Here is a 27,632-nt window from a genome sequence, read left to right on the forward strand (position 1 = left end):
TTCCTTATCAGATATCTCTGCAGTTGCGTTATTTGTACTGTGTGATCTGCCTTGAGTCTCAGTGAGAAGGAGGGGCTATAAATAACAGATAAATACAGCACAGCTCCCTTTGTGCTTAACAGCAAACTTGTCAGAAACGCAAGTACCAGAAGGGGTGCAGCAATAACCAGTGCTCATCAGAACGAATTTGGACCTTGACGGTACCCCTTTAAAAGCAACAACCTCCACTCAAGTGCCTCCAAAACAGGGGCAGAGAAGCCACTGACCGAGATCCCCCCAGCACCGGATCCCCCAGGCCAGCCCCCTTCCTGCCCCAAAGGCCCCCTTTACCTCCCCCAGCATAGGTTCGTGGTCCCCCAGGCCCACGATGAGAATGCAGTCGGCCTGGCGGATGCAGCGCACTGTCCAGGGCGTCAGGGTGCAGTCAGTCTGGTACAGCACAATGCGATGGATGTCTTCTTGCTGGGCCAACCAACCAGAGAGTCGATATTCATGGATGCTGCGGGAGGAACAAAAGGAAGCCGGTTTCCCCCTCGTGTCCCTGTCCACCAGCACTCAGGGGCGTAGTGGGGAGGACTGCGGAGCCAACCTCTTCCTCTGTTCCCTGCTCATCACTAGGGGTGCGTGTTCGGATATCCCCAAGATGAAATTAAACCCAAAATAGCTGTTTCAGGTTGGATATATTCAAAATGACCCCAAATACTCCAGAAATTCTGGGAGTAACAAAAATCTGTGTTTCAGAATTTCTGCAGTGTTTTGGTTTCAGGGCAGCACAGGAGTGGCAGAGTGAGAGAGGAAGCCGGCCCCAACCCTAACCCAACCAGCTGCTGTTAGTTGGCATTGCTGGACCTTTTACATTTTAAAGAGCTATTATTTTGTATGGGAGTAGACTGGGGCGGCCTTGGGGGCTGTCTTCCCATAGAAAATAATGGCCCTTTAAAAGGGACCAGAGATACGGAGTAGCAGCTCTTTTGGCCAGGCATGCTTCCTCCCTCCCTCCCTCCCTCTCTCCCCATTCCTGCAGCCTGGCGGGGGTGGGGGCGGGGGCGGGGGGAATGGAAACTCTCTAACAGTCCTGAAATTCCATAATCTGAAAATGTACCTGAAACAGAAGGGCTTTTTCACTCAGGTAACAGGCCTGTGCTGTAAGAAATGGCTCAGAGAGATGCTTTGGTATAGGAGCAGGAAGGCTCTTCCAGCTTTTCTCCTGTGCCAAAATCCCTTACAGAGCAGGCTACACATCTGGAGAACATCCGGACCACGGGACTCCTCTGCTCACAGGCATTGCCCGGTCACACACACTCTCCCTCTCCCACTCACACAGTACCTGTCCAGGGCGGAGGCCCCAAGCCGAGCTCGGATGATGTCACTGGTGAGCAGAAGGGTCGGGCCTGTGAAACCAAAGCAGAATGGGCCGTGCTGAAGGAGGTGGGGCCAAGGAGCAAGAGGGGGCAGAGGGCAGGGGAGCACATCCGGGAAAGAGCTCTTCTCCTCCCCATTTTATTTCCTGGCAGATGCTGATGAGGGTTAGGGCTAGAAGTGAACATCAGAACATAAGAGAAGCCATGTTGGATCAGGCCAATGGCCCATCCAGTCCAACACTCTGTGTCACACAGTGGCCAAAAATACAGGTGTCCTCAGGAGGTCTGCCAGTGGGGAAGAGACACTAGAAGCCCTCCCACTGATTGCCCCCCCCAAACACCAAGAATACTACAGCGTCCCTGCCCTAGACAGAGAGTTCCCTCTATACCTTGTGGCTAATAGCCACCGATGGACCTCTGCTCCATATGTTTATCCAATCCCCTCTTGAAGCTGCCACCACCTCCTGTGGCAGTGAATTCCATGTGTTAATCATTCTTTGGGTGAAGATGTACTTCCTTTCATCCGTTCTAACCCAACTGCTCAGCAATTTCATTGAGTGCCCACGAGTTCTTGTATTGCGAGAAAGGGAGAAAAATACTTCTTTCTCTACCTTCTCTATCCCATGCATAATCTTGTAAACCTTTATCATGTCACCCCTCAGTCGTCCTTTCTCCAAGCTAAAGAGCCCCAAATTCTTTAACCTTTCTTCATAGGGGAAGTGTTCCATCCCTTTAACCATTCTAGTTGCCCTTTTCTGCACTTTTTCCACTGCTATCATATCTTTTTTGAGGTGTGGTGACCAGAATTATACACTGTATTCCAAATGAGGCAGTACCATTGATTTATACAGGGGCATTACGATACTAGCCGATTTGTTTTCAATTCCCTTCCTAATAATCCCCAGCATAGCATGGGCCTTTTTTATTGCCGTCGCACGCTGTATCGACATTTTCAATGAGTTATCTGCCACGACTCCAAGATCTCTCTCTTGGTCAGTCTCTGCCAGTTTGGACCCCATCATTGTGTATTTATATTTGGGATTTTTGGCCCCAATGTGCATTACTTTGCACTTGGCCACGTTGAACCTCATTTGCCACATTGACACCGACTCGCCCAGCCTCGACAGATCCCTTTGGAGTGCCTCACAATCCTCCCTGTGTCATGTCTGTAGCCCCTACATCCATGTCATATTTCTAGGGGATGATAAATGCTAATACTGTGTTACTGTCTGATTCCATATTGCAACTGCGATGTACATCACTGTTTGCTTTCATAGTACAAAGACTGTACGCATCACTTTCGTTTCTCCCTCTCACAGCTGGGAAAGCTGTGGGTAATCTCTTTCTTTGAAGCTCACTAAAATGACCTTGTAATGTCTGAAATGTTACAGTTCTCTATATCTTGTCTAGCTAATGTATAAACTCCAGAAAAGTTTCCCAGACTTCTTCCCGCTCCAACTTGTGGGTTAGAAGGGAGAGGGATGTTTGAGTATTGAGACCTGTACTTTCCTCAAGCCTTTATTCCTTTCAAAGAAGTTGTACTGCTCAGATGCATCCTTGCTTCTAAGTAAAACTATGGACCTGTGCATATGGAAAAGATCTGATTTCTGAATAAAAGTCATTTAACCAAGGACCCGTGTCTTGCTGTAATGATCCAGAGATCTGTCTGCCATATCCTGTCATCCATATCCTGACACCCTTGTTCTCACCACCATGAACAATTTAGTGTCATCCGCAAACTTAGCCACTTCACATCTTACTCCCAACTAGAGATGGGCACAAACAGAAAAAAAAGTACGAACATGATGTTCGTTGTTCGTTGCCATCCACAAACAGGGACTCACGAACAACCACGAACATGGCCCTGATCACGAACGTGTTCATGGTGGGCTGTTCGTGGGGGCCAGAGGGCTCTCCTCCAGCTATCATCCAAGTCAAGATCCCTACTGCACCACTCCCCAAAACCTGACCTGAGCAGGCACCAGGAAAGGTACCAATAATAAATAATAGCTTGGCCCCAGAGCCTGGCAGCAGCCCTGGAACTTGAAGGGGTAGATCCCTACCTCACCACTCCCAGAAACCTTACCTGAGCAGGCAGCAGGAAAGGTACCAATAATAAATAATAGCTTGGCCCAGAGCCTGGCAGCAGCCTTGGAACTTGAAGAGGTAGATCCCTATCCCACACACAAAGAAAATTCAAGCTCCAATGCACTCTCTCTATCAAAATGTCAACAGCAACTGTCTTTCCCTCTCCACTGTCTGCAAACTAAGCTAGAGCTGGGAGCCCCCCTCCCCCCTGCTCTTTGCTCCCTTGTTGTAACAAATTTGGAGCTCCACACTTGAAAGGAAGACCAGCCTATCAAGCTAAATTGGGCTTAGATCAGGGTTTCCAGGGCAACAGCAGGAGTTCAGACAGAATTCAGACAATCCCTGCCTAAGTTGCCAAGGGAATTGATTGCAGGTGCCAGACTGTCTGGCTTGACGAACAGCAACGAAACGACCACTTGTTCATTTAGAATAGGGCCTCATGAACAGCTTGTTCGCGAACAGCAGATTGGGCTGTTCATGGCTTTTTTTGGTTCATATTGCTGTTCGTGCCCATCTCTAGTCACAACTCCAAATCATTAATGAACAAGTTAAAAAACACCAAACCCAATACTGAGCCCTGTGGTACCCCACTGCTTACCACATTCCATTGTGAATATTGCCCAGTTTGGTGCAGTGGTTAAGAGAGCGGGACTCTCATCTGGAGAGGCGGGTTTCATTCCCCCCTCCTCCACTTGAAGCCGGCTGGGTGACCTTGGGCCATTCACAGCTCTCTCAGAGCTCTCTCAGCCCCACCCACCTCACAGGGTGTTTTGTTGTGGGGATAATAATGACATACTTTGACTGGGCATTAAGTTGTCCTGAAGGGCAGTATATAAATCGAATGTTATTATGTTGTTATTATTATTATTTACACTCACTCTCTGTTTCTTATACATTAGCCAGTTTTTGATCCACAAGAGGACTTGTCCTTTTACCCCATGACTATTGAGCTTACTTAGCAGCCTTTAATGAGGAACTTTATCAGAAGCTTTCTGCAAGTCCAGGTAGACAACATCTACTGGTTCCCCCTTGTCCACAGGTTTGTTCACTCCCTCAAAGAACTCTAACAGGTTCGTGAGACAAGATCTTCCCTTACAGAACCCATGCTGAGTCTTCCTCAATAGCTTTTGTTCATCAATGTGCCTACTAATTCTCTCTTTAATAACAGTTTCCACCAACTTACCTGGTATTGACATTAGACTGACTGGCCTGTAATTTCCCGGATTGTGGGCAGGAGAGAAGGGCCACAGACCACGACCATCTTCCCTGACCAACTGTTGGCCAAACTACCATTTGCTTAAGGACATTACATTTTTAAATGAATAAAATCAAGATTTTTAAATACAGGTATCATTCTAACAGGAGAATCAATGAACATAAATCTAACATAAGAAATTACAATGTTCAGAAATCGGTTGTAGATTTGAAAGTTACTGTTCCTACTTTTAAAAAAAACCTTCAAAGGGAATATGCACGAAAATGCTGAATCGTCATCCCGGCATCATTCTAACACCCCAACAGCCCCCACCTTTTAAGAACTTTATTACACTGCCGTTAGCATTCCATAACCTTTCACAGATGGCAGTTAATGCGTTGCTTCTTTCTTAATTAGTTTATTTACCCGGCTTTACTACACTTTTGTTAATCTTCACTGCCTAGGGGCCAGAATCTCTGACCTCTGTCTTCATCAGGGATGGCCCACCAAGCAGTTCCAGTCCCTGGCCAAGAGAATCACACCTGGTTCATGAAACGAGGCCTCCTTTTGCTCAACTCCCGCCTTCTCCCCCTCCCCTTCTGTAATTTTCTGGATAAGTGTGAGGGACACAATTTTCTTTCTTTCCTCTGCCTCTCAAGAAGTGATCTCTGACTCCGGAAAGCTCACGCTGGAAGAAATGCTGTTAGTCTTTAAGGTGCCCTCGGACTTCGGCTTTGCTCTGTGATCTAAACCATTTATGATTCTATGTTGTTAGTATATAGTGAATCTGAACTACCCTTAGTCTGTGCCTTTTTGTACTTAACAGAGCAACAGGAGGAGTTTTAGTGTTGCATTCATTCTTCTATTTAGTATTCAATGTCGTTTTTCTTGCATTTTTAAATTGTTCTAATTATTAAATTTTGTGACAATGCACTTTTTTCTTGTTCTCTTTTAATGTTATTTTTCTTTTCTCTTTTTAACAGAATGTCATCAATTGAATGAACAGCAGATATTTTTAACCATTTAAATTAAATTGTTTTCATACACATACTTGCAAAAGGAGGGGGAGGAGGAGGAGGAGGAGGCAGCAGCAGAGCTCACCAATGGCATTCAAGGCATGTTTGAGCTCCAAGGTGAAGGCTGCCATGGGCACGTCATCACACACTGGGAGGACAGCCACGGTGGACAGGTTGCTGGCGGGGTTGGTCAGCTCCGAGCTGGAGGCCACACTCAGACCAGAGCCTGCAAGAGACATGCAGAGCGATCACCACCCAAGTCAAAGACCTTCAAGCAGGCGGCCTGGACGTGACAATGCCTGAGAACAGGAGGCTGCACGGCAGAGCACGGCAGCCCCTCAAACCCCCCCCCCACCGGGACACCGTGCAGGAGAGAGATTCCGCATCACGAGGCAGGAGGGCGACGCAGCCCCTCAAACCCCCCCCCCCACCGGGACACTGTGCAGGAGAGAGATTCCGCATCACGAGGCAGGAGGGCAACGCAGCCCCTCAACCCCCCCACCGGGACACTGTGCAGGAGAGAGATTCCGCATCACAAGGCAGGAGGGCGACGCACGCCTCAAGGGCCACCTGCCCACCTCGGAAAGGGCCACGCAGCTGCTGCAAATTCCCCAGGATCTTCTGGCTCAGTATATGGATCAGGCGGGTCACAACCTGGGCAAAGAACAAGCAGGTTTTAAAGGCAAGGGACACAAAGGAAATGTCCAGAATCTGCAGTCCGTTTAGCCTAGTCAAGAAGAAAGCACAAGAGCGACTGCCAGCTCTTGGCACGCTCTCGTGCGTCCTGCACTTCCCCTTTCGCTCTATTCATCTGTATGTTAAGAAGAAGAAGAAGAAGAAGGCGTGTCCATTCATGCGGCTTCTGCCCCGGAGCAGCCCCTCCCCCAAAGCAAAGCACAGAATTCCTGAATTCCGCTCACCTGAGGATAACGCCGTTTGATGTTGTTGAGGGTCCCTTCAGGGAGCTTGGCCAACTCTGTGTCCCGCACGGCATGGACCGTGGTGGCTCGGGCTTGGCGGGTCAGGGCTTCCACCTGAAAGCACAGTAAGCGGCAGGTTACAACAGGCAGCCCCGATCTCAGGGCGCCGAGCAGGGAAAGGCTGAGCTGCTCCTCAGGGGTGAAGGCCCCGGCGAACACAGCACGTTTTGAAAATGTGTTTCATCTCTAGTCTGCCTTTCCTGCTGAAACTCAAGACGGATCACACAATTAAAAATAACACTGGAAGAACAGTACAATATATGACTGAGCGACAACACTGGAGTACCAAAAGAGGAGAGAATGCCATAGCGACAGTGTGATAATAAATACAAGGACAGGAACTGCAGCCCTATTCTGTTTCTTAAGAAATGCCCTCCTCCTGTCCAGGATCTAAGCCCAAAAGAAAGGACGTGCCGGCTGCCAGCGGCTCGGGGGCGCTCTGCGCAAGCTCTGCTCTCTGTGCCCCCATCTGCAGATGTCACGTGAGCGTCCAGCAGACACAAGAGTTTTTGGGGTGGGGACACCTCGCCTTGGGAATGTCCTACCCCTCGAGGCTTGCCTAGCACATATTTTACTTTCCTTTATGCACCAGGCCAAAATATTTATCTTTACTCAGGCTATTTAACTAAACCACAGACCTTCTCATTACTGCCCAGCAGATCATGAGAATCAGCACAAGTGCAGCTCAGTGACAGCGAGCAAACCCCGCAGGCTGCCAACAGAGTTACAGGCGTTGGTGGGAGAGAACAGGTGGGTGCAAAAGTGTTTACAAAAAGATCCACTTTGAGTCTCAGTGAGAAAAGTGGGACTATAAATGAAGCAAAAAACAACAACAACCCCAAGGCAAGACAAGGCAAGCAGCTCTCGACATTCGCCCGTTTCCCTTGCCAGCACTCACCACTCCAATGAGGTCCCCACGCCCATATTCCCCGACCAGCTCCTTTTTGCCGCTGCCTTTCTGGATCACGGAGCGCAGGCGCCCATTGAGGACAATGTAGGTGCAGTCTGACTTGTCACCTTGCCTGGGAAAAGGGACAGAGGAGGGAAAACCTTTCAGCACCCACTGTGCTGTCAGCCGGTGCCAGGCCCCCTCCGCCACCTTCTTTGGACAGAAGGGTCATGGCAGGACACAATGCGTGCACGAGAAGATCGCCAGCTCACTGGGGCCTCTTAGGAAAAGGCTCCCCCCTTCCGCCTCTGGCTCCCTACTCCAATCCCAATGGAAGTCACTGAACTGAAGCCTCAGGAAGAATTCCCATGTGCAGGACAAGCTCAAAGCCCCTCCCTTTGCTCAGGAAAAAGGGAATCTGTGTGAGAGATGAAAAATGGGCTGAAAGCCCGCCTCTCTCACCTGTAAAGGGCCCGTCCGGCTTCCACAGCCATCCAGTCGATAGCAAAGTCCATCTGGCGCACAAAGGGAGACATGCGGGCTGCGACTGTGTGGGCGACACTCAATACCACGCTGGGTTGCTCACGCATAATCCTGGGAGAGCCAGAGTTGAAAGTCAGTTAGCAGCAGAGGCTGCCAGCAAGGCTGCCAGTTCAGGGGCAGCGTGCAGAAGGGGCCGATTCAGGCGCCTGCAGGTTCAGTTTCAAAGCAGGCCAAGGCAGGACCTCTGAGGGAGGCGCTGGAAAGGCCCGACCCGGCTGCGCTGGCAGGACTAGCACCAGCTGCTCGTCTCAGAGGAAGGTCCAATTGGGACGCTACTTTGGGGGCAGTAGCTGGAAACCAGAAACACACCCAGAGCTGTGACATGGGGAAATCTACGTGTGAACGGTTGCATATGTGGTTGCAAAAGTTGTACCCACCCCAGTCAAATCCTTGTCTTTTAGAGAGATCAGGCTGCGTGACTGAGACGTGAAGGGTCTGGATTTTGGGTGCCTGCCACGCTGCATTAAGTAGGAGGTAGGCAGTGCAGAGAGATCCCTTTGAGGAGCTGGCCTTTTCTCTGCGCTCTTCTTGCCTTGGGTGGCAAGGCAGAGGAGCACAGGAAGGCAGGCCTGGGAGAGGAGAACCGGAGGCTTTAGCCAGCACTCGGGGAACTCTCTTGCCCTTCCTTTATTTCTACCGTGCCGCTGGACTCTGTGGCAGGGCACGTTCACGTCCTTCCTGTGCTAAGCACGTCCTGCTCCTGACAGAATCATGCCCCACAGTGGAGCACTACCTCTGCAGTGGAGGGCAGTGGCGTGGAAACAGGAGGTCAGGACCCCAGCCGCTGCTAACAACAGGTGGCGGAGACGGGACAGGACAAGGGCGCGCTATGGCAAGGGCATGCCTGTGACTCACTCGTAGAAGTCAGACTTGGAGATCTTGAGGAAAGTGCAGTCGCGGTTGGCCTTGATGGTGAAGATCAGGGGCTCTCCAGTGAGCACAGCCAGCTGGCCCACCATCTCCCCAGGCTGAGTCAGGAAGAGGCACACGTCTTCAGCCTTGTCAATCATCCTCTGGTACACGTGCAGGCACCCCCACAGCACAAAGTGCAGGCTGACATCCTGCCAGGAGAGCCAGCATGGAAGGAAGCAGGGAGAGGCTGGATGCATGGAGAGCGGGAAGGGACCCAAAGGCCACCCAGTCCAGCCTCCCACACCATTCACAGCCACCCCCTTTCCCCCCAGTGACTCCTGCTCTGTGCCCAGAGGAGGACAAAAAACCTCCAGGATCCCTGGCGAATCTGGCCTGGAGGAAAATTCCTTCCTGACCCCGAAGTGGTGATCAGCATTTCCTCGAGCACCTAAGAAAGGGCCCAAAGAGCCCAGCACCGGCTCATCCCTTCCTGGCCTCCCTCTCACAATCTTCTAAGTTAACCCCCTGAGTCACAGAATCAACAGGGAAGAGGCTCCAGGACACGCAGGGGCAGGGGCGGCACTGTGAGGGGTATGCAGGAGGCAAGCAAAGGATGCCTCCCTTGGGGGCGTGGAACTCATACAACAGTCGTGGAAACATCACTGGAAACTTTAGCAACTTCTAAATTTAAAAAACCATAGATAGCCCAAAAAAGCACTGCAAATGCCTATCCTCACAGGCTTGTTGCAGACTTCCTGCTGCCAGAGCAAAAACCGCTGCAACAAAAATGGCTATTTATTCCGTTAGCAAAACCTTTTCCCTCTGAAGAACGCAAGAAGAGCCCTGCTGGGTCAGACCAGTGGGGGGGGGGGGCATCCAGTCCAACACCCCGTTTCACACGGTGGCCGAACCAGCTGTCCCGGAGAACCAACCGACAGGACACAGAGGCCGAGGGTCTCTTCCCGAGACTGCCCCCTACCGCTCGTCCACAGAGGTCTCTCTCTAGGGAGGGTCTCTCGAGTCACCAAGGCCAACAGCTGCCGACGGACCTGCTCCTCTGCGGAGCTGCCCAGTCCCCTTCTGAGGCTATCCGTGCTCAGGGCCATCACGACTCCCACCGGCAAGGGATATTCCACCGTTCCCTCATCCGTTGCACGGAGAAGCATTTCCTTTCGTCCGCCCTGAATCGGCCGCTCACCAACTTCCTCGGATGCCCCCTCTGGTTCCAGCATCTCTTTTCTAAACTAAACAATCTAAACTGAGCTTTTCCCAATAGTGAGAAGTGGAGTGCCTCAGGGATCTGCCCTCGGCCCTGTGCTGCTCAGCATCCTTATATAATATGCCTCGGACGAAGGAACAGAAGGGGAGCTCATTAAATCTGCAGACGATACTAGACTGGGAGGAGTAGATTCAGGATGATCTTGACAGGCAGCAAAACGGGGCTCACACGAACAAAATGCATTTCAAGAGAGATAAATGTAAAGGTCTGAATGTAGGTAGAAAAAAATAAAATGCATAATTATAGGGTGGGGGAGACTTGACAGTAGTACACGTGAAAAGGGCCTGGGGTCTCAGCAGACCACACACGGGTCAGGAGTGCACGTGAAAAGGGCCTGGGGTCTCAGCAGACCACACACGGGCCAGGAGTGCACGTGAAAGGGGCCTGGGGTCTCAGCAGACCACACACGGGCCAGGAGTGCACGTGAAAAGGGCCTGGGGTCTCAGCAGACCACACACGGGCCAGGAGTGCACGTGAAAGGGGCCTGGGGTCTCAGCAGACCACACACGGGCCAGGAGTGCACGTGAAAAGGGCCTGGGGTCTCAGCAGACCACACACGGGCCAGGAGTTAGCCGTGGGATGCAGCAGCTGGACGGCAAAGGCTACCTTGGATAGTGTCCAGAGGGTGTGAAGTGATGGTACCACTTCACTCTGCTCTGCTTACATCTCACTCAGAGTGCTGTGTTCTGTTTGGGGCACCACAGTTTAAGAAGGATGTTGACAAGATGGAACATGTCCAAAGGGCTACAAAGACAGCGAGGGGTCTGGAGACCAAGGCCTGTGAGGAAATGTTGAAGGAGTCGGATATGTTTAAGCCTGGAGAGGAGGCGACTAAGAGCGGTAGGAGAGCTTTCTTCAAGTTGTGAAGGGTCATCACACAAAGGATGGAACAGGGTGTCTCCTGATGCCCCAAGGGACCAGGACCAATGGGTTAACATGAAACCAAGAGATTTACTAGAAACAAAAACAATCCAGAAAGCTATATTTTTCTAAAATCAAAAATGTCACGAGAGGGAGAGAAAGGCAGGAAAATTAATAATAAGGTTATTTTATTCATTTATTTACAAAGTTTATATGCCACTTTTCTGCTTAAGAAGTGCCACAAAGGCAGCTAACAATAAAAGAACATTATAAAACTATATTTTATAAAAATATAAAAACATCAGTTAAGACCAAAACTAAACATACAGAAACAGCCAATAAGGAAGTGGCACTGAGGGAATCCCGACTGAAATAAACTGGCAGGAGACAGTGATAGGAGAAGGCCAACGTCTCTCCCTGGGAAGGAAGTCCCGTCCTTTGGGTGCCACCGCTGTCAAGACCCTCTCTTAGGCTGCCACCCATCTAACCTCAGAACAGGGCAAAACTAAAAGCAGGGCCTCGGAAGATGACTGCAGCAGTCAGGTGGGTTTGTATGGGAATAGGTGGCCCCTTAAGGGATGCTGGCTCCAACCATATATGGTTTTCAAGTCCAACACCAGCAGCTCAAATCAGACCCAGAAATAAACCGAGAGCCGATGAAGGTGAGCAAAGATGGGAGTGGCACGGTCCCTACGACCCACTCCGGCCAGCATCAGGGTGGCCCCATGCAGCAGCAGTTGGAGCTTCTGAACCCTTTTCAAGCCCCTTGCTTGGTCTAAGCAACAGGAAAGCTAAACCTCATCTTCTATATACACAATCTGAAAATAATGCAAGCAACACCAGCGTTTTCTCTCTGTGCCACCAAACTTCATTACGAAAAGTTGGGTCATAATACTTGGTGGTTCCAATGACTGTAACTGAGGGAAGTTTTCTCTCATTGTGAAATCCAGTTTATTGGGGCACTGTTCCCCATTTGTGCAAGCCATTTAATGGGATTTATTGTACTATTTTATTTCATTGTTCTTTAATTATGTAATCTAGTTTTACTACGCTGGCCGTTGTATGTATACCTCTGGCCTATATTGCATTGTTCTTACAGCTATGTAATTCACCTCAAGCCTCAACAAGATGTTACATTAAATAAACAGAGAGGCCTGTCTGAAACCATTCCCAACCAAAGAGGGCAGACTAGAATCAGCATAAAATTAGATCTAATCAGGGAAGGTGGCATGTGAAACACATTAAACAAATCCAGTTAGGACAGTACAGAGACTCTATAAGGTACCGCTGAACTAATTAACATCTGTAAAGGGTGAGTCTTGTTGAGCTCTTAGCACTTACGATGAGCAAGGGGAATAATTATTATTCAGGCCTGAGGGAGAGATAATGTCTTGGATGTCTTGCTGAATCTCCCCACTTCTGCTTTTCTGTTGCTTGATACAAGTAACTGTTGTTAATCTCTGAAGAGCCACTGGACTTACGGATAGTTTTAGGTGGGCAGCCGTGTCGGCCTGCAGTAGAACAGCCGGATTTGAGTCCACTGGCACCTCAGAGACCAACAAGATTTTCAGGGGGGGTGGGAGGGTGGGGGTGGCGCTTGAGGGTCAGAGTTCCCTCCTTAATTTTCTGCACTGGACAAACACGGCCACCTCCTGGCATTCTCATCACAAAGCAGGTTCTTAAAGGAATACCGAGGCATGCCTGCAGTTGCCACGCCCTCTTCTTTCTAGGCAGGTTACTGTACATCATTCACAGCCCTCACCTGATCCCCTTGGCGGGCAATCACCGTCCCAGCCTTGGCATGATGCAGCAAAACTCGATTATTCAGCAACGAGGAGTCCTGTGCGAAGAGCAGGAGGAGGGCCAGGGATCACATTTGATTTGAAAAAGCCGATTTAAACCACAGCTTTCCCTGTACTATTATTTAGATATTGCCTAAATAAAAGTGCATACTAATTTGCTGTTACAACTGTATTTGAGACTAAGCAGACCCACCCATTTTTTAAGCATACAGAGGGATCCGCAACAAAATGCTGTAGGATGTTGTGTGGTTGCCAAACACTGGCTGGCTGCAAGAGCGACAGCCGATCCCTGCCCTGCAGCCGCCCTCAGCTGAGCAGCCAACAACCAGTTCCCCCCTCCCCCGTCCGGGCACCCTCGACCCTCTGCCCCCACCGAGAAGCCAAAGGGGAAACTGCGCCCAGGCAGACTACCCTGAGCAGCTCGGAGGAAGGGCATCACACCTGGTGCGAAGCATCCCAACCGAGTGCCGCTTCTCACGGTCTGGGTTCCACATGCAGGAGAACGAGGTGGGAACGGGGTGCGAACTAGAATCGAAGGATCGTGGAAGATCGCCATTTGAGAGGAAATCTCTCCTTTGGCTTTTTCTGTTACGCCACTTGGATCTACACCTGCAGCCGGATGTGTCTGCCATGTCTTTTACCAGCTCAGAGCTCAGTCCCTTCCATTCTCCTGCACGTGTGAACCAGACCTAAGTCTGCACCTTTTCCTTTTGCCTCATGACTTCCCAGCCTTGCCCCAAAGTAAAGAATCTCAACAAGCCACAATGGCTGCCAGAGGAGGACGGGCAGGACAGCGTCTTCCATCAGAGGGAAGGCAACAGCCCCCGTCCTTTGGCTCATAAACACGGACGGAGGGCACTGAGCCCGCTGCAGAGACCAGGCACTTCCCTGGCATACAATATCCCGCAGACAGATCGGCGGATGGCATCTGGATTGCGGAGTCCAGCCCTGACGTAAGGGCACGATCTGCTGTGCCGTAACGGGAACGAGGACGCCAAAAACCGTAACTGTTCAGGGTGACACTTTTTTATAAAGGGAACAGGATTGGATTTTAACCCCACAATTTCACAATCCATCATCAAAAAGAGTCCAGTAGCACCTTTAAGACTAACCAATTTTATTTTAGCATAAGCTTTCGAGAATCAAGTTCTCTTCTTCAGATGCCTGATACAGATGCCTGATACAGATGCCTCTGTATCAGGCATCTGAAGAAGAGAACTTGATTCTCGAAAGCTTATGCTAAAATAAAATTGGTTAGTCTTAAAGGTGCTACTGGACTCTTTTTGATTTTGCTACCACAGACTAACACGGCTAACTTCTCTGCATCTACAATCCATCATGAGTCCCAGTGAGAAAGGCACAGCACTAGGAACATTAAACACATGGGAGGAGGTTCGAAATGGTTTAAAGGGGGAGAACAGACATTCCCTGACATAAACCAAAGAGCAACCGTTCCTGCTCTTGCTCTTGGCATGGGCTTGCGGCAGAATTCAAGTTCCGCAAGGAGAGGGAAGCACAACTTGGGGCAAGAGGCGAAGCCGCTCCGTGGCCAGCCACCAGCACCGTCTGCTCCGACGGGCGGGGAAAGCAGGGGATGGCGGCCCCTCCTCCTGTCCCAAACAAGCCCCCCCCCGTGAAGGGCTGCAGAGGAGAAGGCGGCCTTCCGGCAGGAATCCCACCCGGAGGGGCAGAGGAGGTAGCTCTACCTCGATTTTCATCAGTTTGACCAGCTCCCGCTTGGCAGCCTCAAAGATGGCGCTCGTCTGGCGGCCCTGGTACGGTCCAAAGAGGCAGTCGCCACCGGCCGAGTCATCCTCGCAGTAATTGTAGTGGTAGATCCCAGAGGGCTGCTCCTCCACCGTCACGGTTTTCCGTTCCCGGGGCTCGTGGGAGACTGACTGCCAAGGATAAGGAGAAACCTGGGTGAGCTCAGGGGAAGCGGAAGGGACAAGAACTGAGCGGTACAGAAGGAAGACTGCTGGGGAAAGAACTGCAACGGCACTGCAACCACCTCCCTCTGAGAGCTCAGGGAATCTTGTCTTCCGCCCCACCCAGCGACACTCGGCTACAAACATACATCCAACCAGCCATCTCTTCTGGTGGCACAGCTCCCACTACAGCCCCGGGCTAGTAGGACTACCAGCAGGTACCAGGAGGGAACCCTGGACAACAGACACCTACTCGGGCAAAGCCAGCTAAGGAGGCACTGCTGTCTTCCTGGAGGGAAACGGAGATTCGCCCGCGCTCGTAGGCCATGTCAAAGTCAGACCGAGGGCCTCTCTGGATCCCTAAGTGGAGGAGAAACCAAGAGCTGCTTTACAGTCGCCAAGGCACCCAAGATGACAGACGACACACCTCTCGGGAAGAGCCGCAAAGAGGCTGAGGCAGCTCCGTACCTGAAATGTCAACCGGCATAGAGATGCAACGGCTCAACAGGGGGACAGAAGGCGGCTCCAGTAAACCAGGCTTCGAAGGGTCACCTAGAAGAAGAAGACACAGAGCGAGCACTTCTGCGCCGTGCCCACAGAAACATGGAGGTACCCAACCTCCTTCCCCCACCGTGGGCCAACAGCCACAGAATCATGACCAGGGGAGGTTCTGGCCTGCTGGGAACCCCCAGGCACACTATTGTCATTGAACATTCGCTCAGGATTGCGAATATTGTGTGGACGGGAAACGTGGCCTTTCCGGCTCGAGTGCTCCATGCAAGGCCTGCCTGTGGAGGTGCTGGCGTGCCAGCCAATGAGAGAGGGAGGGAGATGGGGGCTCTGCCTGACCAGACCGGAGCTCTGCTCTGGCTCATTCCCCCTCGACTGTACCCTGGCTTGTGAGGGGCAGCGAGGGAGTTGCCAGGGCAAGACCAGCCGGGCTGAAGGACAAAGCCCGAGGAGGAGACAAAGGGGCAGGCAGCAAAGGCGTCTGTGCTGACTGTCCTGCTGCCAGGGTCTCCCTAGAGAGACGGGACCCAGCCCCACAGAGAAGCCCCCTGGCACCCAGGGAGGGGTCCCCTACCTTGGTCCTTGTAGGCCCCGTCTGCCTGCTTCCCAGCACTCTCTTTGGCGTCCTCGACAGAGGAGGTGCTGATGACGCGCTTGGTGTGCCGGACGGGGCTCGTGCGGGAGGCGTGGCCCGGCTGGGGGAAAAGCCGCAGTGGCTGCATCCCCTGGGGAAGGAAGCAGACCCACACCCATGACACTGGGGCCTGCGGAAGCCGGAAGCTGCAGAACCCGGAGAGCACGGACCGTCCAGCCTCCTGGCGCATGGAAATAGCCAGCCACGGGAGAGGGGGGGCGCACTACGCTGCCCCCTTTCAGGGCCAAGTCCTAGCACCAAACACACGTCCCAGCTTCAGTTAAGCCTCGGTAAGACTTAAAGCCTATGTGCAAATATCTGGAAGGATGGACTCAGCAACCCAGTCTGCCAAATGCTTGAGTGTGCCAAAAGAAGCGTTGGTGGAAGAACGGTCCACAGCCCCCCTGGCACCCAGCAGTTCCAATCCCAGACGTCCCCGGGCCTACCAAGATTTGGGAAAGGCTTCTGCCAGAAGCCCCACTGAGCAGTGTCTAAAGGAGCAGAGCCCAGTCTGAAGAGGTGAACGGCCTGGCTCAGCAGAAGACGCGTCACAGGCATATGTCTCTGCTAACCATCAGTCTCCAGCAGAGCTTCCCCAACTGTTGGAGGGCCTTACGTAATTTCAGGAACCATCAGAGGTGACGGATCGTCTCTGTTTCCCACAAGAGGTTTAAAGACAGACAGAGGACTGATGGGTGCTTTAGTGGCACAACGAACTGCTGGCATAACGTACCAGTAGTGGCATAACGTACTGCTGGCAGTACACAGGAAGGACAGGGCTTGTTTGCCCGCCTGTTAAAGGTGTGGATGGGGCTCTGCACCCTCATTTCCAAGCAACAAGCACCACTGAGGCAGGGTGCCCCCGGCGGGCCTCAGCTGCTCCCCTCCTTGCCACCACTTCCCCTGCCGACATGCTGACTGTGAGGCTTAAAATGAATGCAACACGCCTATCTCTGTGTACAACACTTCGTCCTGACCCCGCCATGCTCTGAGGACAGAGAAGGAAGGCGAGGGAGCCAGGCACGCACCACCTGCCTCAGGGGCAGCAATAAAATCTCAAGGTAACAGAAAGATCAGGGTCCCCGGCCTAGGGACGCTGCAAATTTCACCATGAACATGTGCGACGGCTGAACTGACCGTGTTCGAGGGTGGCGATCAGATGTGAACTGATGGCTGTGTTTGTTTGGTATGTGCCAAGCAACGCGAACGCCTGCCGATCCAGGGTGCAGCGGGTTTTCCTAAAACTGCGCATGTGCAAGGAAGCGTCTGATTCAAACGGACTGGCAGCCATTAGCGTCACTCAAGACTACTCAGAGGAACCCGAAGGCTAAGATGTTATCGAACACAGCATTCGCTGATGGCTGGTTTATACGATTCGTGATTGCCTGCCTGATGAATGGGGCATTTACACAACAAGGGTGAGGAGGTCGCAGACCTCAGTTGGGCTGGGGGAGAACCCGCACGTGCAGAAAGCCAACTGCATGGCATTGCATGGTGAGCAAGAAATAGGGTGGAACAGCCTATGGAACACCACCACACACAGACCGATGAACTGGCAGACTTGCTGCTGAAAATATCATGTCTCTGCTCACAGCTGGCAAGCAGGCGGGTTTTGAGCATCCCTCGTTTAGCCGCTCACAAAAGCGACGGGACCTCAAGGCAGTCCGGAACGCTCTGCTCAAGAGAAGGACACAGGGCAGGACCAGAGTTCTGGGCAAGGAAAGAACCCAACGAGAACTTCCCCGAGTGCCTACAAACGACAAGGCGGCTCTCACAACTAAATTAACAATTCTCTCAAGAACCAGAGAAGTTTTGCTGCGCCGGATGCCTCGAGAGGTCCTGTTTTCACTCCTCCTACAGGAGGGGGAGGGGGAGGAGGGAGGGAGAAGAGTCACCAAGGGAACAGCTGAGCCGGACACTCACGTGGCTGAAAAGCTCATTGGTCAGGCCGAGGTAGTTGTGCAAAGCCAAGAAAGTGACTCTCTGCAGGCGCACCATGATGATCTGAAACGAGAGGCGGCAGGTCAGGCGGACACCGAGGAGGACGAGCGCAGGAGTCGGGTCTGCTAAGCGGCAAGGGCGGAGCACTCAGGCCAAGTCCTGGGACTGCCTCACCCTCCGCAAGCTCACTCCAACCTCAGTCTGAGGGCCGCAGAGGCTGGGATCTCTTTGCACAAAGTGTATGCAAGGCCCGGGGCAAAGTCTCTTCACCGACCACCCCTCAGGGCCAATTCCAACGCAAGAGAAAATAAGGATCCCTACATTTCTAACCTGGTTTTGTCACATTTCAACCTTTGGGTATGTCGGAAAACACACGGTGAAAGAAAGAAGAAAAACACCTGAGTAGCCGTCAAGTACTTGGGTGTGCCTTTGCTCTGTGTTTTCAGATGCAAACGCCCTTGAAATGTTACACAGAAAATGTGATACTTTTAAATTCACTATTTTCCTTCCTTCTTTCTTGCTCTGTCACTCATGGGACACGGTCCACCCCTGGCCACTGGAAGGCCTGCTCAACCCCTACCGCGGCGGTCCCCTGTGAGCCCCGGGCATGACCTGGAGACCAGCTGTTGTGGACACACACAGAGCTAAACTCATGCAAAAATGGGACTGCCCAGGAAGCAGCTGGAAAATGCACAGGAGGAGGACAGACAAGAGAGTCCAGAGGCGCCAGGCTTGGGTGGGTGCCTACCTGTACCACACGGACAAGACTTTCGGGGTACTTCTCAAAGACGGCTGAGAAAGCCTCCACGGGCAGGCGCAGCACTGTGGAATCCTCAGCGGCCCGTGCAGACACAGTGCGATACGGCCGCTGGTGACCCTGTGCCAGGAAGACGTCCAAAGGCTCTGAGTGCTTCGCAAAGGCCACGTACTAGGTGTGCGAGGGTGCGCATGCCTCATTCCAAGGACCCAATCAACGTGGACACCCGCCCGCCCGCCCGCTTGCCACAGCACCAGCTCGGTAGCAGATTCTTCTCCGTCAAACAACTATGAGAAGCGGACCACTCAAAGATCCCGCTAGGTGGGCCTGAAAGTGGCAGTGACTTGGCTGATACGCATCTGGGGGGGCATCTGGGGGGCAGCCTCCTTCAGCCAGCAAAGACATGAACAGCAATGGGAGAAAAGCAGGGAGGCTGGAGGGCACTGGGTGGTCCCAGGTCTGCTGTAGGACAGGCTGGGAGGCTGAAGTCCCCGAAGTGCAGGGCGACAGAGAGAGAGAGAGAGAGAGAGAGAGAGAGAGAGAGAGAGAGAGAGTCGGGGGACTGTGACTAAGGATGTCTCTGAGCCCGTGCAGAAGAGCGAATCCTACCGTGATCACGTCCAGGATGCTGAGGAGACTGTGCACGCTGTCCCCTGGGAACACCTCCTTCACAAGGGTCTCTTTCCCATCCTGAATCACACCCACACAAACACGGATGAGTGTCCAGCCATGGCCGGAGCGAGCCCACCGTGCCCAGAGAGGCCTCCTCCTCCTCCCCTCCCTGACATGGAGCCCAGCTCACCCAGGGCAAATCCCAAGCCAGCACGCCCAGGAGCAGCGCCACCACTGGCAGGGCTGACGCGGAACCCGCTTTGTTTCAGCGAGGCTGGTTGCAAGGAATGTCAACGTACGTGACACACTTGCCCCGCGGACCATGTGGCTGCAGGTATTTATTTTATTTATTTAATCTACAGTCCGCTCTCCCTGCCAGCAGATACATCCCTGCGCTCTCCCCTCACCTGTTCAGACAGGAAGAGCTCCAGTTTGCCATCCTGGACCACGTAGATGCTGGTGTCAGGCTGTCCCGGGCGGAAGACATACTCGCCCTGCTGGCACTGCTGGAAGGTCATGTGCTTGCACAGCTCCAGGAATAAGGGCTTCTCAAAGTGACCCAGCACCCTGCGAGGGAGGGAGGGAGAGTGGGCCATCATCACAGCCGCCCTTCTTCGAAAGAGGTACCCAGTCAGACCCACGGGCCACCCACCGCCCACCCACGTTAAACGAGAGAGGAAACCACCAGGCAGAACCCGGCAAGGGTGGGATGGGTGGGATGTTTGCCATGTAAACTGGGCCTTTTATGTTTGCCCGCTAAATAGTAAAAGTTCACTCATGCCAGGCCATATTCCCAGGAGTCTCCTGGCACAGTCTTATTTATATTCATTATAACTTGTAGTCCGCTTTCCCAGCAAGCAGGCTCAAAGTCAATATAAACCAAGCCTGACAGCAGGAGTCCAGATCCTCCACTTGACTGCCACAAGCCCCACTGGTGACCTTCCGATTCCCACAGGCCCGTTCCTGGGCGCAGTTTCCCCTCTGGGCCACGGGACCTTTGGGCAGAGGGGCTAATGAGCAGGCCCCAGGCACGGCTAGGGCCTCTGGAAGACTTGAGGGAGCAGCCCAAAGAGTTCGCACTAGCTCTAGCTCCCAGCTCAGAGAGAAAGAGAGGTAGGGGAGGGAAACCGGGTGTTGTTCAACCCCCACCCCTCTCCACCTGAGTCGGCCCCTGGGGCACAACAGCCTTGGCCCGGGACCTGACAAGTAGACAATGCTGTCCTCGACAGACTGGGGGGCCCGATTCAGTGCACCGCAGCTTCACGTGTGTGTGTGTGTGTGTGTGTGTGTCCGTGCGAAATGGCCTTCCTGGAGCCAAAGTCATCCGTTCCCACCCAGCCTCTGCTCTACTCCAGGAAGGGCTTCAGTCCTGAGAGCCGGAGAGGACAGGCGCACCACCGGGTCTGGCCACGTGCCAGCTGCCAAGGCCCTCCCTGTGGCACCTGAGGATTTCCACCTGGGGGCCCCCTCCTTGGGGACGCAGGAATGCTCACCGCACGTTCTTCAGCATGTAGAGCACCTCAGAGGGGAGGTGAGAGTTGGCCACATCGAACTCCGTCAGATCCGCCTCCAGGACGGAGGGGGGGGGCTCCTTCTGCTGGAGGGTGGGGAGCTCCTTCTTGATGCGCAGGATTCTGAGCAGAGGGAGAAAGGGCCGCAGTGTCCACGGAGGCAGGAAAACGCCGACCACGGGCTGCCTCCCCCCCCCGCCCCAACCATCTAAGCCGCTTCTACGCCCGTTTCCCTCTGTGCTGGCTCTGGCTGTGGGGACTCCAGCACTCACCACTGCCCATCTTCACGTGGTCATCCTTCAGAACACAAAATGGATCTTCAGGTTCTGAAAGTGACCCGGAGCAACAAGCACACCGCCCCCACCGCTCGCCTCCCCACGGCTTGGCCTTCCCAGCCCCTTTACAAGTCCTCTGGGGTTGCCTTTTTGGGGCAAGTGATGGGCATGATTAAGAGGCACAACGCACACTCTCTTTTCCTAAACCTTCCAGGCTGCAGAACTGGAAAGAATTCAAAGATTTCCCTAACTCAAGTGTGATATTAGCTGGGGGGGAGGGGGGGGGGAGAATAACAATTTGCCCTGTCTACTGAGGTCAGGAAAGAAGAAGAAGGGCTTTAAAACAGGAGGAGGCAGAGTTCAACAGTATTTCCAGTCTGCATGCACTGCCTTAAGAGGAATCTCCTTCTATAGGAGTTTCCAGTGAGTGATTCCTTAGGACCAGGGCAACGCGCCGTGCCCGTAAAGGGAGGGGGGAGGGATTCAGTACTCTTCACAGCACGCAGGCCCACTGCCCGGGGCTACTATCCCACCCTCCTCCTTCCTGCCAACATCCAGCTCCTCACAGTTCCCAACGCTTCAAGGACACGATCCAAGTATCCCACCCCCCCCTCCCGCAACATCAACATGCCCAGATCTCCCCCTCTGGCCCACTTGCTCACTTTTTGGCAATATTTAGCATCTTGAGCTTCTTCTTCATACGGGGCCGAGAAGCAGAAGAGATGGTGGTATCTACCAGGGAGGACGTGGACTGAGAAACCTGCCAGCAGAGCCGAGAGGGTCACCGGAAAGGGCCCTGCGGACGCAGCTCGACTCGGCTGCCTTTCGCCCTGCAGGCGTCAACACCAACACGTCTCCGTGGCCGTGGAGCTGTCCCCAGGAGCCTCGCTCTTCCTTCTGGGAGGAGGCTCAGTATCCCTCTAAGCAACTCCCACCAGCACGGTAAGGCCTGGTCCAGCCTGACATGGGCCTCAGCAGCATCCCCCCCCCACGGAAAACCCTCTGCCTGTCCAGGAGGCATCCTGGAGGCGCACGTGGAAAGGCCACGGTCTTGGGGCCTGATCCAGACTCCACAGAGTTCCCTGCTGCTCAAAATCCATGCACCAAGATGCTGCTTCAGCTGCACGGGGCCCAGGAACCAGTTCCTCTCAAAGCAGCCCCGGCGTGCCTGCTCCTCAGTCCCTCCAGCTCCGTGCTCTCCCCTGTGCCCCCTCCTCCTCCCCCTCACCTTGCGCATAATCTTACGCCCATAGAACAGCATTTTGTCCCGTTTGCGAAACCGATACTTGGGCTGCTCCTGGGCCTGAACTTCTGCAAGAGAACCAGATAGGAGTTCACAAGATGAGAACAACGGAGTGCCCCCCCACCAGCCCTCTAGGATGCGCCCCCCCCCGCCGCCTACTGCAAAGGGAACTCACTCTGAAGGTGGAACCGGCGGATCAACAGCAGGATCAAGGCAGCAACGAGCAGCACTGACAGCCCGACGCCTATCATCACCCCCAGCACCTGCAGGGGAAAGAGGCAGCACTCAGTTGGCTTGGGGGCCACGGCAGTCTGGAGAGGCTGCAGAGATCTCCCCCCCCCACACACACACACTCCAGTGCTGGAGCTGCGCATCACCCCCCCCCCCGGGGCCTTGAAGAGGGAGCTCCCCACCGGGCGCCGATGCAATGGCCTAGGCAGAGACTTATCCCGGGAATAATCCCTCGGAAGCCCGGGAGGCTGAGGCGCACCTTCCCCTCTGCTGGGCTGCTGCTCTCCGGGCTGAGCTACAAGGGGGCTTTGCGGGCCTCTCTCCCTGATTCCACAGACCCACTCCCTGGACATGGCCAGAGCTGGATCGGAGAGCAGGAATGCCACAAGCAGCACAGGAGGAGGGGCTCCCATCGGAGGGACGCAGCAACAGCCTACGGCCAACATGTTCAAGGGAGCCCACAGGCCTCCCGGCGAGCGTCACTTTCCCACATCATCTCAGCCGAGCAGCAGCAGGAGTCCACAGGCAGCAGAGGCGCCTCTTGAGCTGCTGGAGGAACTACTCGGTTTCCGCAGGCATCTTGCTTGCTTGGCTCCGGGTGAGCACCAGGCGGGTGAAGGGAGTGGAGAGATGGTGCCTGAGCTCTGCTCTCGCCCAGGAGGAGGTGTGGCCCAAGCCTGCTGTCATTCCTTCATGCCCTTCTTAGGCTTCTAGGGAGGCAGCAGGAGGCAGCGGCCCCCGAGAACCTCCAGCCGGCCTGAAAGCCCGGACACTTCCTTTGGCTAGAGGGAGGTGCTCCCATTCCCAGTCAAGCCAGAACCGGGCCAGCGGGAGCCACAGTGGTGCCACTTGGACCAGGCTACGACGGAGAGAGTTCGTTCATGCAGCAACATGAAGAGCCGCTTCCCAAAGGACCACCGAAACAGACACCTCCTCCCAGCACGCTGTGGCCCGTCCCTCCAAACCGTGCAAAGAGGTCCTGTTCCTGTCAGCAGAACCCATCTAAGGCGCCCCTCCTAGCCGCCGGTCCAGTGGCTGGGAGAGGCAGCCTTGCCCAGCCCCTGCACAGAAATCTTCACACCCTCACCATGCTGGTCTGGAGCTGATCCTCCACAAAGAGCTTGAGGCTGGGCAGCACAGCTGACACGGAATCCTGCAGCGGGAGGAAAATGCAACCTGCGCTGAAGAGAGGGACCAGGACAGAGAAGCAGAGAGGGCCCAAGGCAGGGCAGGGGATGTAATGACACCATGGCCCCTAGGCCACACTGCACCGTGCACAAGCGGACATCCCAAGCAGCCATCCCAAAGAGCACGCCTCACGGTGGTCCCTTATGTCAGCAACCAGCTGCGGGTTAAGCCCCAAGATCGGTCCCCCCCACTCTGCCCCTCGTGAAGAGAGCTCGAGAGTTAATGAGAAAGCCTGGAAACAAGGTGGGGGCCTCTGGGCTGGGCACACACTTAAACCATAAGGATTTAAGAGCTGGGAAACAGTGAAAGCCATGCAGTGCCCCCTGCCCACTCCAGTGGCAGCCCAGTCGGACAGTGAAGCAGGACTGGCTTACTGGGTCGTGAGCACCGCTGCTCCCATGTGCAAGGCAGCCCTACCTCTTGCTCCGCCTGTGGCTCTGATCCGCTCTGCCCCATGACTGCTCTTGGCTTCCGGGCTCAGCCCATTAAAGACTCTGCAGACCAGGGAGAGAGAGAGAGAGAGAGAGAGAGAGAGAGAGAGAGAGAGAGAGAGAGAGAGAGAGAGAGAGATGTGTTTAGCACCCCCCTGCCCCGGAACACCGAAGCCTACACCGCAGTTTAATTGGGCGTGAAGCGTGGCGTCACTCAAGAAACAGGGTGTGGCTGCCAGCTTCACTGGGTCCCCCCCGCCCCCACTTTTCACCGTGGCAGATTCTGCATCCTCTGTGCACGTTCCCTGAAGGGCTCTGGGACGGGGCACTGGAGCTGCCCAGGGAGCCGAAGCCTGTGCAGCGGCCCCTTGGGAGTGCTCAGGCTCAGCAACCTGATGTCCAGAAAAGGCCGCACTGCTTGCGTCAGACCGAGAAATGTGCGTGCATTCACCTGCCGCTTTTCTACCCAGTGGGGGGGGGGGGACTCGACAGTGTCTTAGAACCGCGTTCTCCCCTCCCCTCTCTCCCAACAAGGACCCTGTGAGGCAGGGCAGCCTGAGTGCTTTTTTGTGGTGGGCCCAAGGCCCGTTACGAGCTTCCAGGATCCCCGTAGGGGCTTGAAGCCGGGTCTCCAGGGTCCTGTCCCAGCCCTCTCCCCACCACCAGGGCACACAGGTGGCCAAAGGGCCACACAGCACCAGCCCCTCCCGGTACTCTTCCTCATTTGTCCCAGGAGCTTGTTCATAAACCTGTAGGCTGGTTGCGAGGGGTCCCTAGCACCCGCCTGGAGCCAGAGGGCCAGGGTGGGCCACACAGAGACTCTGTAAGTCGAGCAAAGCAAGCTCATGCATTCACTGAGTCATGTTAGCCCCATCGTCTCCCATCACTTGACAGTTTTCGCACATTAAGCAGCAGTGGCTTTCAGAGAATGAGATTCTGTTAGATCTGCTAGTGCAATTTACAAAGGATGCTTAGAAATATTCATGTCACAAGTATTCCAGGGGGCAGCCCTGTTAGTCCCCCCCCTTGGAAGCCAGCTGGGTGACCTTGGACTAGTCACAGCTCTCTCAGAGCTCTCTCAGCCTCACCTACCTCACAGGGTGTTTTGTTGTGGGGATAATAATAGCGTACTTTGTAAACCGCTCTGAGTGGGTGTTAAGTCATCCTGAAGAGCGGTATATAAATCAAATGTCGTTGTTGTTGTTGTTATTATTATTACATTACATAATGCAGAAAATAGTATGTATAAAACAATGCAGTGAGGGCAAGGCCACCCATACAGCGGACGGAAGAGACTAGGCACAGGGGCTTAGTTCACAGCCACCTATAAAAAGCCCCCTCCTGGGAAATTCTGTTTTACATCATTGGCCGAATGACGGCAGCGCAGGGGCCTTCTGGGCCGCGTCAGGCTGGCTGTTCCACAAAATGGGGCTCACAACGCAGACCACACTTGCAGGGGCAATGGTTGGATCTTGCCCGTTTGCAGGGGAGCACCGGCAGAAACAGCCAAGCTGCTGCGGTGAAGCATAGGAGAGGGTGGCCCTGCAGGTGCCTGACCAAGGCCACAAAGGGCTTCGTACGCGATAACCAGGATAAACAGATGGAATGATTGGGCGCCCTCTGCCCGGCTCCCAACAGCAGCCACACTGTGGCACACTGAACCAACTGAGGTCTCTGAGCTGACTCAAGGGCAGACCCACGTAGAGGACATAACAAGTCCAGTCTGGATGTTACTGTGGCGTGGATTCACTTAGCGTCTCCCTTCTTCGGTGTTCCCCATCTTTTCCTCCCACCTCCACAGCATTTAATTATGCTAACCCACAAGGGGGAGACTGGCACCCAGAAGCCCCCAGAGGGACCAAAGCAGATGGGGAGGCAAGGCAGAGCAAGACTCTGTACGGAAGCCACCGCAGCCTGTAGTCTGTGGCTTGGGTCACTTCCCTGAGTTCTCTGCGCTTCCTGTGTTTGAAGATAGGCTTCGGTCCCATAAAGAATTTCCACAGATGTGGGGGGGGGGGAGAGACTTTTAACGATTTCCACCCGTCTTGCCAAAGACCTCCAATTCCCCGAGGAGCCGCATTTCTGGGGGTATTTGGGGCTACAGACAGAGTGGGGAGGTAGGCAGTCACAGTCCACGGATGGAAACCACTTCAGTAAGCAGACGTCTCCAGTGGATCCAAGGCACTGCCTCAGAGCGAGCCACAGTGTGCCCTGTCTGTAGGTAGGTGTTTTAGACGGGGTTTTGGCACGGTTGCATCTCCGACCGTGCATTGCGCCCACTCCACCCATCCCACGCCAGACTCCTGAATATGCTGCACAATTTCAAACGCACAAGGGGGGGCACCCTGCCGCCCCCCAGGAACGCTCCGGATTCTCACACGAACCCTAACCAGGCCCTACCAAGAAGGCTCTGCGTGGAGGAGGCCCTGGCTCTCCTCTCTTCGGAGTGGCCTCTTTGGGGGAGACCAGCTCCGTTCCCCTTGGCCTGTCCAAAGCGACAAAACTCCACCCCCCTTTCAATTATGTCCCCGTTTATCAGGGTTTTCAAAAATCTTTTTATTGGTTATCTGCCAAATATGTATTTTCAGTTGTTGGCTTTTCGTTCCAGCTGTCGTATCCGTAAACTACTTTGCAAATTCCTTTATTTACAAAAAGCACAAAAATATCTTAATTGACAGGCATGAAAACATCCCGTTAGTCTGTGCGTCGTCTGCAGCTTGCCTGGCCTGCAGCCTGCTCTGGGGTGGGGCCTGATGCCAGCATGCATGAGAGGCGCTGCTGAGGCCTTGGTGGACAGCACCCATCCCTGAGGAAGGTATGCAGGTGTCTGAAGGAGTGAGCTGTGAGGCTCATGGAAGCTCCTACCCCACCACTAACGTCGTTCGCCTTAGAGGTGCCCCTGGACTCTGGCTCTTTTCCAGCACCCATCCCTGGCAGGTACAGCTCTCCTGAGCCGTCGGGCCTGGGCCTGAGTTGCCGTTTTGTGATAGGCCCCATATTTTGAACGGCTCCAGCTGGTAGATGCCGGGGCTTCGAACAGGACAGGCGAACTCCACCCATACCTCTTGGGTGGGGCATCCCACATTACACCACATGCACACAAAGAAGAAATTAGATGGTCCATTTGCACAATGAGCAGCAACACGCCTGCAGGATGCACAACGTCTGCCTATACACTCACGCGGCATTTCTTCCAACACCCCTTGTTCACACAGAGCCCCTGCTGTCCTTCCACGCTTCCCAATCCTTTGCCAACACACCCACCCACACCCACCCACACCGACCCATGGCACGAAGGCAGACAAGGGGTGGGGCCAGTCCTAGGAAAGCGTGTCAAGGAACCTGCTCCGCCACTCCTCTTGCTACAGCTTCCAGGCGCTCACAGAACATGCCTCGCAGGGCTGGTCTCATCGGAGTCAGGAGGCCGAGCCTTCGCTCAAAGTTCCCACCCATCGCCTTTTTCCTGCTTTCCAGTCCAGCCTCCGGAAGCAGCTTGGGCCAGAAC

At 53.9% G+C, this 27,632-nt stretch overlaps 1 protein-coding gene across 4 annotated transcripts in view; it reads right to left on the reverse strand.

Moving 5' to 3' along the window:
* The window catches only part of LOC129324899 (patatin-like phospholipase domain-containing protein 6), a 74,564-nt gene that overhangs the window by 39,144 nt on the left and 7,788 nt on the right, over positions 1–27,632 (reverse strand). For all 4 annotated transcript variants that reach the window (XM_054972345.1, XM_054972343.1, XM_054972344.1 and 1 more), the window contains exons 2-24: positions 24,114–24,190; positions 23,596–23,661; positions 22,453–22,540; positions 22,263–22,345; positions 21,697–21,794; positions 20,742–20,882; positions 19,656–19,815; positions 19,246–19,326; positions 18,628–18,756; positions 17,862–17,942; positions 15,879–16,029; positions 15,263–15,346; positions 15,048–15,154; positions 14,573–14,764; positions 12,827–12,904; positions 8,928–9,133; positions 7,992–8,123; positions 7,539–7,662; positions 6,581–6,694; positions 6,239–6,314; positions 5,746–5,886; positions 1,328–1,391; positions 331–499 (exon numbers count right to left, since the gene is read on the reverse strand). In XM_054972345.1, the coding sequence (XP_054828320.1) occupies positions 331–499; positions 1,328–1,391; positions 5,746–5,886; positions 6,239–6,314; positions 6,581–6,694; positions 7,539–7,662; positions 7,992–8,123; positions 8,928–9,133; positions 12,827–12,904; positions 14,573–14,764; positions 15,048–15,154; positions 15,263–15,346; positions 15,879–16,029; positions 17,862–17,942; positions 18,628–18,756; positions 19,246–19,326; positions 19,656–19,815; positions 20,742–20,882; positions 21,697–21,794; positions 22,263–22,345; positions 22,453–22,540; positions 23,596–23,661; positions 24,114–24,152 (2,604 nt within the window). In that variant the 5' untranslated portion in view covers positions 24,153–24,190. The remainder of the gene's footprint in view (positions 1–330; positions 500–1,327; positions 1,392–5,745; positions 5,887–6,238; positions 6,315–6,580; positions 6,695–7,538; positions 7,663–7,991; positions 8,124–8,927; positions 9,134–12,826; positions 12,905–14,572; positions 14,765–15,047; positions 15,155–15,262; positions 15,347–15,878; positions 16,030–17,861; positions 17,943–18,627; positions 18,757–19,245; positions 19,327–19,655; positions 19,816–20,741; positions 20,883–21,696; positions 21,795–22,262; positions 22,346–22,452; positions 22,541–23,595; positions 23,662–24,113; positions 24,191–27,632) is intronic.

Source organism: Eublepharis macularius, chromosome 2 (genome assembly GCF_028583425.1).
Source record: "Eublepharis macularius isolate TG4126 chromosome 2, MPM_Emac_v1.0, whole genome shotgun sequence".
NCBI classification, from domain to species: domain Eukaryota; kingdom Metazoa; phylum Chordata; class Lepidosauria; order Squamata; family Eublepharidae; genus Eublepharis; species Eublepharis macularius.